The 12,690-nt window shown below is 33.5% G+C and overlaps 1 protein-coding gene across 2 annotated transcripts in view; it reads right to left on the reverse strand.

Moving 5' to 3' along the window:
- Window positions 1-12,349, reverse strand: part of LOC145691520 (uncharacterized) — a 35,948-nt gene extending 23,599 nt beyond the window's left edge. The window contains exons 1-3 of one of the 2 annotated variants that reach the window (XM_081766928.1): window positions 12,177-12,349; window positions 7,470-7,521; window positions 2,420-2,508 (exon numbers count right to left, since the gene is read on the reverse strand). In XM_081766928.1, coding sequence (XP_081623054.1) covers window positions 2,420-2,508; window positions 7,470-7,521; window positions 12,177-12,257 — 222 coding nt within the window. In that variant the 5' untranslated portion in view covers window positions 12,258-12,349. Of the gene's footprint in view, window positions 1-2,419; window positions 2,509-7,469; window positions 7,522-10,879; window positions 11,010-12,176 lie in introns of those variants that run through there. The other variant, XM_081766927.1, reaches the window with a different exon arrangement.
- Between the last annotated feature and the right edge of the window lie 341 nt (window positions 12,350-12,690).

The raw sequence follows: 12,690 nt of genomic DNA on the forward strand, positions 1-12,690 counted from the left end.
TTCTGTACTACTTATTGTTAATACTAGTACAACAAATTCTAACACAACAGGAAGTGAAGTTTTCCTGGTGTGGTAATGAATATAATTGTTCTCGAGAAATCAGCCAGCTGAATTCTCAATCCAAAATTCTCAATATTTCATCTGGTTGATTTCCCGAGGACAATTGTATTCAAGTTTTAACACAATGCTGTATTTTTTGTTTCTCGGAAAGTATTAACAAAACAGATTTACAGATGTTAGAACATTTATTTCCTATACAATAAGTTCAATGTTTTTAAAGAAAAAAAAAACAATGTTTGTAGTTTTCAGAAATGTTTTCACATTTGTAAAAACAACTTAAACGGATTGTTTTATGTGAGTTTTTATAATAAATAGCGAAAATTCCCTGTCTACTGAAAAAAAAATCTATCCAGAAAGAAGTAAGGAACGGTTGGAGAATATTTCTCACTATCTTCCTTTTATTCAAATAAATATCACTCAACAGTTCTTAGTATATATGCTGCAATATTTCATTTCCAAAGTAAAGCCATATATATACACTTGTGTTGTGTTTATATAATTTGGGAATGATTCTGTTGTGATGTAAAGAAGTTGCTTTTACTTATTGTTTGAAATGAGTAGGTTTGAGTAAATTTAGTTGCTAGTGAGAGGATTATTTAGTATATTATAGAAATACTTTATTTTATTTAGAATTCTATGTATTTGAATTAATGAATGGTGTAATTGTGTAATTGTGTTGTATTAGCGGATATGATTTAATGCATTTAGATTATAGTATTTAAATGTTTGGAGCTTTGATTACAATTAACATTTATAATTGAGGTATACATATTTTTAGATGTTTAGGTTTTTTGGGATGACGAATGTTTACTCCTGGGCTTTTTGCTGGATGACTTTGATTGAATAAGTAATTACAAAGATTGGTATTGGCAACTTGGTTTTTATACATCTGGCCGACTAAAAGCCAACTATTATAAGATGGTAGTTTATAATATTTGTAATTGTTGAGTTTTGAAACTGAGAGTTTTTATATTAAATTTTGATTGCTGTTTTCCGACTTCTACTTTTTGATTTTTTAATTTGATTTAATTTAGATTTGGTTTTATTTTCTTTAGACACTGGAATTTGTTATTTTATAACTTGATTACTTCAGCTATTGGTTAAACTTTTGTTGCAGACTGCGTTACATTGTGACTGAATTTTCAGACTGTTAATTTTCGCGAATTTGAATATTATGTTATATTTGAATTGTGTTTGTGTTAACAAATGGTTTTGTTACATTTTTTTTTTAAATTTAGGCCTACATTTATTTTTAATTATTATTATTTTTGTTTACACCATATTGCGAGTTAGCGTTTTGACAGTATTTTATGAACATTAAAACACAACCATGCGTAACTGATTACATAAACAAACAAACTATAACAAACAATAACAATAACATGTGCCATTTTAACATATTACAATTTTACATTTTTGTAGTTTTTTTTTAATTTAGACTTGATTTTAAATTATAATTATTTTAATTACCTAATAAAATTTTAGAATTCTTTAATATGTATTTACAATCTCTCTCTCTCTCTCTCTCTCTCTCTCTCTATATATATATATATATATATATATATATATATATATATATATATATATATATATATATATATATATATATATATATATATATATATATATATATTCTTTTCAGTTTAATGTACGAGGATTATGCATCAAGGCTATGGCAGACGGTGATGATAATGATGAGATGAAGAATATAAGAGAAATTGGAAGAATGCCAAAGAAACCCACCCACATGGTGCTTGTCTACTATTAAGTCTACTTGGTGTGTGTTGGATCGAACCAGAGACTTCAAGTACCACTCGTGAGCGCTCTACCACTGAGCTCCTCTAATAAAATATTTCAAAGGAATTGCACTAGCCCACAATGATGTTGATATTTAGCTAAGAAAACACTAGAAATGATTTATAACAGTTTTATCTTTAACTTATTTATTATGATTGATATGCGTGGATCGCTAACGACACTTCACTATGCAGTAGAACCAATCAATGTGATGCATTTAATAATACAATTACACCATTCTTAATTTAGTTATTGAAATGACTAGATTTACTTTGTTTATACTGCTAAGAATTAACTTCTCTGTGACACAATCTCTAATCCGTAACACATAAATTACTTTAATAAACACATTTGAGTCAATCAAATCCAAGATTGTATGTCAACCAACGGCTATAGACATTTTGTCTGCTCTTTACAAAATATCAAACTTATTCAACATTTTCGCCTGCTAACCCCTCAAGCACTTCACCTGTTTGGTATTCCAACGTTAAAATGCTCATCAGGCTGAATAATATGGCTATCCATGGAATTCACTTTGTCACCCCCACTTGGATATACTCACCCATGGGTTTCCAGAAGGAGATTTCGTGGTTCTCAACAACTGCTTCCATCTATTAAACGGGGATCCTGCCAGCACACGCCTCACATTCTCTGAAATATTAAAATAAAACGTTTTTACCGCAAATATTGTATCCTAACAGAATTTCCTTTCTTTCCATTTTATTATTTGCCATGCTTAAAGAAAAATCGAATTCCTTGTATTAAAGTCAAACATCAAGTATAATCATGTTTAAAAATGATACTCTTCTCCCTACTTCACTGATTTTCAAATCACTCTAAATGTGCATTTCAGAAGTACTTACCTTAACAGTGTTAAGAGAAACATTGCAATCATGACCATCCTTTCTAAATAGTTTTATAATCAATAAACAATAAACACTGTTATCTTTACAATAGAGTTGGCAAGTTATAGAAGTTCACCATAATTAAAAACTTTGAACTGTAACCTTTGTTCACATTTAAGATTTCCCACAGAATGATTTACAGTAGCTTTTCATTTGAAATAAATTACTTCGAACCAGAAAGTAGAACTTCTGACGCCGTTTGACACAGAAACCAAGAAAATTCACATTACCGGAATATTAATAAAAACGAAGAAGGAAAAGAAAAAAGAAATGTACCCACGCTAAAATAAGCAATAAATGAGAGCCTTTGTACAATAAATTTAATATTAACATTCAGTTGCATTGCTCATTCCTGGACGTGTAGTTAGATCATAATGATTCGAAGTGGGAATCTCAGGTTCGACGATGATTTGCATGCAACGTTAAGATCTACCTATGTTTGATACAGTCCCTTTACTAAGAAAGAACACTTAACTCCAAACCAAGAATCAATACAGTGACGTAGATAGAAATGTTTGTTTATTTCTAGTTTGTCTATTGCTTTCTTTCCTTTTGGCATTCAAAAGGTTATCTCTTGCTGATGGTTAGACAATATCTCGATAGCCAGCATATACAGTTTATTCCTTCCTTAAATGAGTAATAGTTCATTTGTATATTGAATGTCTTAGCTATCTACAGCTTAAGGAATTCAGACATTCTTTGAAATAGGAACAAGACGTATGCTTAGGTGATCTAAATGAAACGAAATCTTTGAGTTTTACGTCCCACGGTTATGTCGGTTAGTCTAAAGGAGACGGTGATGATGAGTAATGAATGAAATGGTGGAATGAAAGTGGGAAGAAACGGAAGAACCCCGAGAAACCCCACACACGGTGTTTGTCCACCACAAAGTTCACTTGGCGGGGACTGGGACCTAGGTGATCTAGTCCAAACTACTATTATTCTCTTTATGTTATCTTCCTACCTTGTTCTTAGTCTTTTTTCCCTCGGTTTCTCGACTAAACTATCCATTCGGTGCCGAATGACGTGTCCGTCCATGTTAGGAATCAGTTCTTATTATCTTGACTTATTGAATGTTTCGGCGGAAAACAGGGATGGCATTTATTTATTTATTTATTTACCACCATAATTCCAGATACAGCTCGAGGAGAGCTTACACTGGAATATCTAACGAATCTAGAGGCCTTATGCAGAGTCTTTCTTACTCGTGATTAGTGCCATACTAAAAAATTCGACTAAGATATGTTTCCTGCTATAGTCAGGCCTTTAATATGACGCTAATCATACGTCAAAACGACTCTGCATAAGGCGCTATAAGATTAAGCATAATGTAATAATAATAATAATAATAATAATAATAATAATAATAATAATAATAATAATAATAATAATAATAATAATAATGTCTAAGTAATAACAAGAAATATTGACAATAGCTGACTAGAATTTATCTATTAAAATGACGTTGTAGTGCAGAGTTATAAGCAGCTTCAGAATGAAGTAAATCTACGCGTCTAGACCTATGTGACAGAGAGTTGAACTATTGACAATCTAGGTCGCACTATATGAAAAGTCTGTCTGTCACATGTTCATCAAAAGTAATTCGGAAATACAATTCTGAGAGTAACGTTTCTGACCTGAGTTTGCCATGTGTAAGTTTGTAGAGATATTTGAGATCACTGATTTTATGACAAGTGCTAGGTAGTTGAATATTTAGCGTTCGTAACAGTTCGTGTTTTGTCATCACACGTGTGGAAGGTACGCTGAAAGGTGTAATAGCCAGAAAGAAGTTTAGAACTAAGCTTAGCCGAACTAGCTTTTTAGGAGCTGACATTGTCCTAATAGGTGAACAATAATAATCTATTTTAGGAGAAATTATTGACTTATAGAACATTGCTATAGACATCTTAAAGACTATTGACTCTCGCGATGGGCGAACAATTTATGTTGTATGAGATGTATACAATATTTTTCTTTAGGGAAATTGTTATGAATTTGTAATCTTAGAGTAAAATATTAATACTTGAAGGATAAAATTAACAGGCGATATTATTAGCAGGTAAATTTAAGTCATGTTCTTTGTTGGTATTCTCAACTCGAAAAGTTACCTACGTACATATATTACAGAGTTGTGATCTAAAGTTGAAATTGACATTGAACTTTGCTTTCAGCAGGGCGATGCACCACCACATTTTGCATTATGAACAATAGAATCATTGAATATATATTTCAGACAGATTTACGTAGCGCTACGAAGCTCTCTTAACCCTCAGATCTAACTCTGCAGTGTTTTTTTTAGTGAGATGAACTTATGTATAAAAGAAAATCTGTGCAATGTTGATGAAATAAACGGCAGAAAATGGGAACAACTTTGTGCATTCTCTACGTCTTACGTCAGCGTAGGATCACGCGTAGACCGACAGCCCGCGGTGGTCTGTGGCATACTTTCTGCATCGATCACTTCTACTTTAATTGGTTCTCTCTAGCAGACTAATAAATAGATAAGTATACCAGTGATGTACCCCAAAAATCACCAAATGGAAGGCATCTATATATTTGGTCTGAAATGTTCGATCATCAGATCACCATTGTGATCAGATATTTTAGTTTGGCGATAACCCGCTACCATAAATTAGATCTGTGCGAGAAAAAAGGGGACCAGACCTGAAATCTAGAGTCCTGTATTTACATGTATACGGTAAGCAGCAGAAGCTCAGAAGTTTTAAAAACTCTGCTTTCTTTTTACATAGCTCCAGATATAAGCACACGGAAAATTATACTTTGTCTTCAGACGTATGTGTGTGCCTGTGAATGAAACGCCTTATTTTTCAGTACCAACTGGCCGCCAGATGTAAACCAAATTCGATGGGCAAGTACCTCATCATTTCAGAAATACAGATCACCATACTTGGTGGATGAGCTCGACCAGAGACAGGCTCGGCTCGCCTTATGTATGATACTTTATGTCTCAGGAACTACCGGCCGGATCTGAAAGAAATTTGGTTGGCAAGTACCTCATGTTCTAAGATATATATTCCTATGTTTTATGGCCGTGTTTGGGCAAGGACAGGTTCGGCTAGAATTAAATGTGGTAATATATTTCTTGGTAAGTACTGGCCAGATCTAAAAATGAAATTTGGTAGGCAACTAGCCCATCGTCTAAGGAATATAGATCACTGAATTTAGTGACCGTGCTCGGACAGGGACTCTGAAACAAAGTCCACAATCCACAGCTTTGCATGCTGAAAGCTTCTGAGTTCGATTCACTGACTGTATTCCAGTTGTTAAATACTTTCTATTCACACCCACAAATGATAAATTTTGAATCATATGCTACAAAGAGCTGGAAAGGATTAAGAATACAGCGTATGGGTAAATCTTACGAACGCTTCAATATAGAGTTTCTTGAAAATAAGTTTATTTTAACATAACTGTACAATACTTGGTTTTTTGTTATAAATTATAAGAAAATAACATCGTAACATTGGGGTAAAACACGATCATACAGCATGCAATAAAAATCCATTTTCAATACCATTCTACGATTATGCTGTTAAGGCTAAGGGAGACGATGATTAAGACAATTGAATGATAAAAAAAGAAAATAGGTGGAATGGGGATGTAGGGGAAACGAGAGTACTCCGAGAAAATCTACCGCTATGATGTTGTTGACCAGATACTTATTTAGACGGGGATAAAATAAGGCCCCACGCTACGAATTAAGGGCTCTACCATTCAGACACTGTGAACCCCAAGTGGCAAAAACCTCATACCTAAATCATATTAATATTTTGAGCTTTGTACGGAAAGCACTGTAATACATGATTCAGTTTGGCGGTGTCAAGTTACATGCTCGTGTTTTACTGTGACACACCTGCACAATTCTGATCTTCAAATAAACTATTTTGGTTAGGTTATTACGTACTGAGAAAGTGAGTTACTTCTGCTGCACCCTATACAGCTAATGTTAGTAGTTGTCAACAGGAGAGCATCCACGCGGAAGTCCACCGGGTCCGAACACCTCCAAAATATTTCGTTACTTGACAAACATTTGTATAATTTATTAACCACTTAACGTAAAACGTCGAGTATACTCGTGTTTTTTATTTTTATCGGAAACTTGAAAAGACGAGTATACTCGTCCTAGCTTCCGTTTACCCGTTCTTCTTTTAAAAGGTCGCATATACACGTTTTCTAATGTTTCTTTATGTTTCCACCAGATCGTGCTGCTGAAGAAATCATTTACGAGTCTTGCCGGTAGATGTCACTGCAATCTCCTCCAGGAATGTTCTTATGTGAATATTGTAATAAAGTAATAAAAAAAATTACATTAAAAATGGAACAACTTTCGGTTGAAAATCTGTACGTTAAGAGGTTAATAAAACTATATGTATTTACCAGAAGAGTCATTGATATAAACTAAAGATTGGATCTTATAGAATAGTTCATCTGCACTCTTTAAATCTAGTTTTATCATTTTTCATAAAATTGAGGCAGCATTACGCAATGTTTCCTCTTGTCTTTTCGGATGCACAATAATACCGGCCTAATACTACATAGACATAAAGTCTTGTAGTATTACGCCCTCAAAACTTCAAACCCCGCCTACAAAAAATAATTATTAGTGCAGGCCTGGTTACCAACATTGACATTCTGTAGAAATTAAGAGCAGAAAAATAAAATCGTACTAAATATGGCTATTCTTACCGTAAGATTGGATCCTGAGGTTCACTAAGCAAGATGTATGCAAATCGCGCGCCTAGAAAGAAGGAAACAAGCGACAAAGACATTGTTATATTAATTACAAACAGTTACAAACTCCAACACAACATAGTAACGAATAGGTTCTTGTCTACAAAGAAAATACAAAACGAAATATTTATTAACCCTTGGACGCATACGTAGTGTCTCTTGGACCCCAAGCCGTTTTTCGTGCTTCACATCTCCCTTGTTATAAGGCACAGGAAATCCAATTTGATTACTTTTATTCCTACAATATTTTCTTGTCTCATGTAAAGGCATTTCTCAAAAATTTCTTTCAAATTTCTGAGAAACAATCGATTTTTAATCGATACTCTCATTTTCTATGCAATCACAAAAACTAACTCACAACAAATAGAAAAATCGACATGTAGTTCTATTTACAGTATCATGACTCTGGAACTTAGTACAAATATAAGTAAAACTTTTCTGAGGAGAGTATGTACACTTATTTATTAAAACTAAAATGCATTGCTACGGTTTCCACAACTGAACTTTATCTTCATGAGACACTAACATCTTCAAAACATTGAAATACATACCTAGGTATATACTCAAAAGGCAAAGGCCTAACACTGCCTGTATGTTTAGGATGCTACCTCTGTCTTCCGTTCTACGAAAAAAAAAAAAAAAAAAAAAGATAAACACAGGTGGACGGGTAATTAAGTCCAGGTAGGTAAGCGATTGAACAAGTGTAGGCAGGAAAAATAAAGACACAGGTGGCTTCTCAGACAAACAAGGAGTGTTAGGCCTTTATCTTTTGAATTTATATTTCAATGTTTTGAAGATATTCTTTCAGTTAGTCTGATGAAGATAAAGTTGTTGTCGAAGCCGTAACACTCTATTTTAGTTTTAATAAGTAACTGTATACTCTAGTCAGAAAAGTTCTATTTATTCTTGTAGAAAAATCCAATTCATTTTTTATGGTGTAGGTGCAGAGGGAAACACAATCCTAATAATAAATGGAAAACGTTTCAGTTTGTGTGTCACGCTAAAGTAAGGCTAATAGGTTTCTCAAACCCTGCGAACAGATGTCACTAGCATGCATGCAATTTACAGTTGCAAAATAAAATGTATTGTTACATCATTAATTGAAAATGAATAATAATGATACTGAAAATGAAGGTGTTTTCATGTTTCAGATTAAAGGAAATAAATAATTATAACTTTTAATTAACCATGATTTTCACCTTTAGTGTACAGAGAGGGAGCTCCAGCGCAACAACTATTATTGAAACGCAGAAGAGTTATAATTTCATTCAAGATATACGGTAAATATCTAATATCTTTATAATATATGACTATAGTAAATGGTAACTTTAATACTATATTTTTAAAGGCTAAAATAATTTATGTATTCTCTCTATGTTTAAAAATATGCTTTCAGTTTTTCTTTTCAATGCCCGTCCTGTATTTACATTGGATAAATATGGAAATCCTAGCTCTGGCTGGCTATCCACTTACACAACTGATCCTTCCATAGGCTTGCCGTCTGTAATTGAGTTAGAAGCAGTGATGCCAATTGAAGGGAAATTTCCCTTGGCGCAGGGAAATTTTGAATAAATTTTGGAGAAAAGGGAAAAAGGGAAATTGCTTGTAATCTCTCAATATTGCAGGGAAATTTGAACCTCTTCAATCATTTATAGATTGAATGCATTTACTTATCTGATTAATCTAATTAAAATTCAGTATAAATTCAACGTCGTAGTTATTCCAAACATAATCCGTTGCACATATTTCATATAAATTCTCACAAGTTATCTTGCTTTGCATTCGTTAATATTTATCAACATTACACATCGATCAACATATTCAGTTAAATTCGAAACATTACAACAATGCTTATTTAAAATCTTTTATCAAAATTAATCTTCCCATTTTTGAATTAAATGCAATGCAATAAGATGAAATATTTCTCAATTAAATTATCACTCCAACTATTATAACAGTTTGGTTTTCCCAATCAGAAGATGTTTTTCCCAACCAGAAAATTGATTGTGAAGAGGATTAATTGATGTGAGAAGAAACTCTGCGTGTCGTGAATGTAAATATGTATATATGGGCGAATACTGGGTCATTAGTGTATGTGTGTTTGTGTAAGTTTACAAATTTTCTGGTAACTGTGCGCACAGAATTATAAATTCTTAAGAATTACGCATCTCTAAACTTTGATTTAGTTTGTATTGTGGTTACGAACATTCCTCGTGTACAGCCAAAGACAGTAGCAGCTCCAGTTTTCTCTGTAACTGTTCGTATTCGTTTCAGTAAAAATGGAGTGCTGTTCTTTAAGTAAGTACATACCAAATATATACTTAATATTTCCTTTGTACCTTAGATTACATTAATATTAAAATCTATCATGATATCTGGGATAAAAATTAAATTTACATAATATTTATTTTATATTCTTTATGATTTATTTAGGTTGTGCGTCCTGACCGAGGTATTTATAGGGTTTTTCCTCAGTCACACCAGGCAAATGCAGAGATTGCACCTTTAACATAGGTCCTAGCCTACACCTTTCCATATTCTTCCCCATCCTCTATCGCGACGCCTTAAATTCCTAAACAACAAATCAAGTTCAAATTCTGCGTAAGCTCAAAGGAAGGCTGTCAGGTATCTGCTTGTATGTGGTTATAAGATTGGGGTGAGGGAGTGGAAGCGAAAACGATTAAAAATACGTTTACTAAATACAGTACTTGAACGGTTTGGATGAAGGAAAATTTTGTCCGGAAAAGGGAAATTCTGAAGCTTGTGAAGGGAAAACGGCTCTGAAGGAATTGGCATCACTGGTTAGAAGCCGACTGAGCACGATCAAGAGTTTGGACGAGATAACCAATTACCAGGAGCCAGGAACGTACGCAGGAGGTGGGTTCTCAGGACCCAGATCCCTGAAATCCCGACATTCCCGTAAATTTAGTCTACGTTTAAAGGGGAGTTTACAAATTTTAATACAATTTATCCTCATATTAGATTTGGACACCCTAAATAAATTCCTCTGTACGTTCATGACAAGGGCGCACTTCCGAAGGTTGTCCATTGGATCCGAAATCTCTCACAACTTTGTAACTATTTTAAAATAATATTCCTGTGTTTTATGTACATTAGAAGTGCACTCAATCGTATCTCTCGACTTTGACCCCCACAAAATTTTCTAAGTGTGTGTGTGCTTATCACTTCTAAAATTTTAAACAATAATAGGAAATGTGATCTTCTCTGGAAATGAAACGTGATAATACACTTGACTAAGCACACACTAAAGAAATAAATATTAACTGTAATTTCTGAATTGCCTGGCAGAAGTAGATTTAACTCATTAAATGAACAATTTATCTACTAGTCTGAAGCGTACTAACCTTGAGGTAGGGCGAGAAACTTCTGTTTGCTGCAACGCCAACGACCAACAAAGCCTCGAGAAGCCAGAGCATCAAAGGCATATTGTGACACAGAATTTAAAAACGGAAATATATTCTTCTTTTATTTTCTACGCTGCTTGAATTGAAATTCAAAACAATTGACCACTATAAACGCACCGTTGAAATGCGGATAATTGTCGAATTAAAAAGATAATGGGTATATTTCATAGAAACAATCAAACAGACATACAACCAGCTTTTATGCCAACAAGATGACTATTGCACTGCGTCCTATCAGTGTTGCTAATTGCTCACTGTAATTCCCAACTTATTAAGACAGAACATTCGATTATGCACCTTGAAGATGATGTGAAAGAAGGACTTTCTTATCCAACTATAATATTGTATTACCATTTTCCATTGTTTAGCTACTATTCTGTTAGAAGGAATATTAGTTTATATCGCTTTAGATATATTTGTGGATCAAAATTACTTTTCTAATTTGTAATTATAATACTGCTAAGAAACCGCACAAGAACTAATTTACAAAATTGTTTCATTCCCTTGACTGGAGGTTAGAACATCGATGCCATCTCACAGAATTTGATTCCAGCAACTTCTCGTGTAAAAGAGTTCACAGTGGCTTCGTTTCCCTTACACTACGAATATTTATAGACGAAAGACATACACACTGGTTGAGTATATAGACTACTTCAGTTTCACTTTTTTGTTTATCTAAAACTTTTCATCCTAAACAAAAAACAAGAAAATTTTGTCAACGTTGTTCAGCTGACTCTGAGATACATATCGTCTATGACCTCACTGTCCCAAAATCTTCATACTTGATGTGTTGCAGATTGAGAATAGCCCATCATAAATGGAAACACGTATGTGTAAAATTTATTACTTCGCAGAAAAAAAGAATAACGTCTTAGGAAATCATTTATACAGTTGACATACTTGTAACTACAGTAATAGGTTAGAATAGCATTAACAAAGTAAACACCTCCATGATGTAATCATATGCGTCTACTCAAACAATGTTTATTTTATTATTTTAGTCCTAATGACTTAAAATAATAGCCAGCTCTACCGGTATTCCATCTGTACAACTCTGTGCACTACTCGCCTGTCTTCATTTACTCAGGCTTCTGTACTTCCTAATATCATACGAAACAAAACAAAATCGAAAACTACGAATTGAGCAATTTAATGTTAGGGTATAAGAGACAAAGGTTTATGAGAACTACTTTGTCTGTGGTACTCTCAATCTGCTCTCTATTGTTTTAGTACTTACGTAATTTTGTAATTTATGTGGATAAATAGCCTCGGTGTTGACGTTCCGATTAAACAACCAACCAAATAATACAACAGCCATTAGACCTGATGCGTTTGTTCTCCATAGTTCATCTGGATGTCACCAAATTCTTGTTCGAATTCTCAAACACTGACTCCTCTAAATCAAATGAACGTAATACAAAAACATAAACGAGTAAATAACAGAGAGATTACGTGTGCCAAAAGAGTTATGTTTCATTGTTTAATTTTAACAATAGCTTGAAAAAATCAAGGCGTACTTTGAAGATCAGTGAATCGTATTAGCATTCTTTAGAAAAAGAGCTTGGGCCGTATCTAGTGGGTAAACAATACGTTTAACCAAGCAAGGTTATCGAATAGTAGCTATAATTTGCCCAAGTGCTTTTCGCCATAACTTCTGAATGAATGGAAGCCATTGTTAGAAGTTTTACGGGCAGAAGAGTGTCGCTTTCATTCTAAGTGAGCAGCTGTTAAAAGCATATTCTTAGGTGTGT

This window comes from Thermobia domestica, chromosome 8 (assembly GCF_964235325.1).
Source record: "Thermobia domestica chromosome 8, izTheDome1.hap1.1, whole genome shotgun sequence".
Classification (NCBI taxonomy): domain Eukaryota; kingdom Metazoa; phylum Arthropoda; class Insecta; order Zygentoma; family Lepismatidae; genus Thermobia; species Thermobia domestica.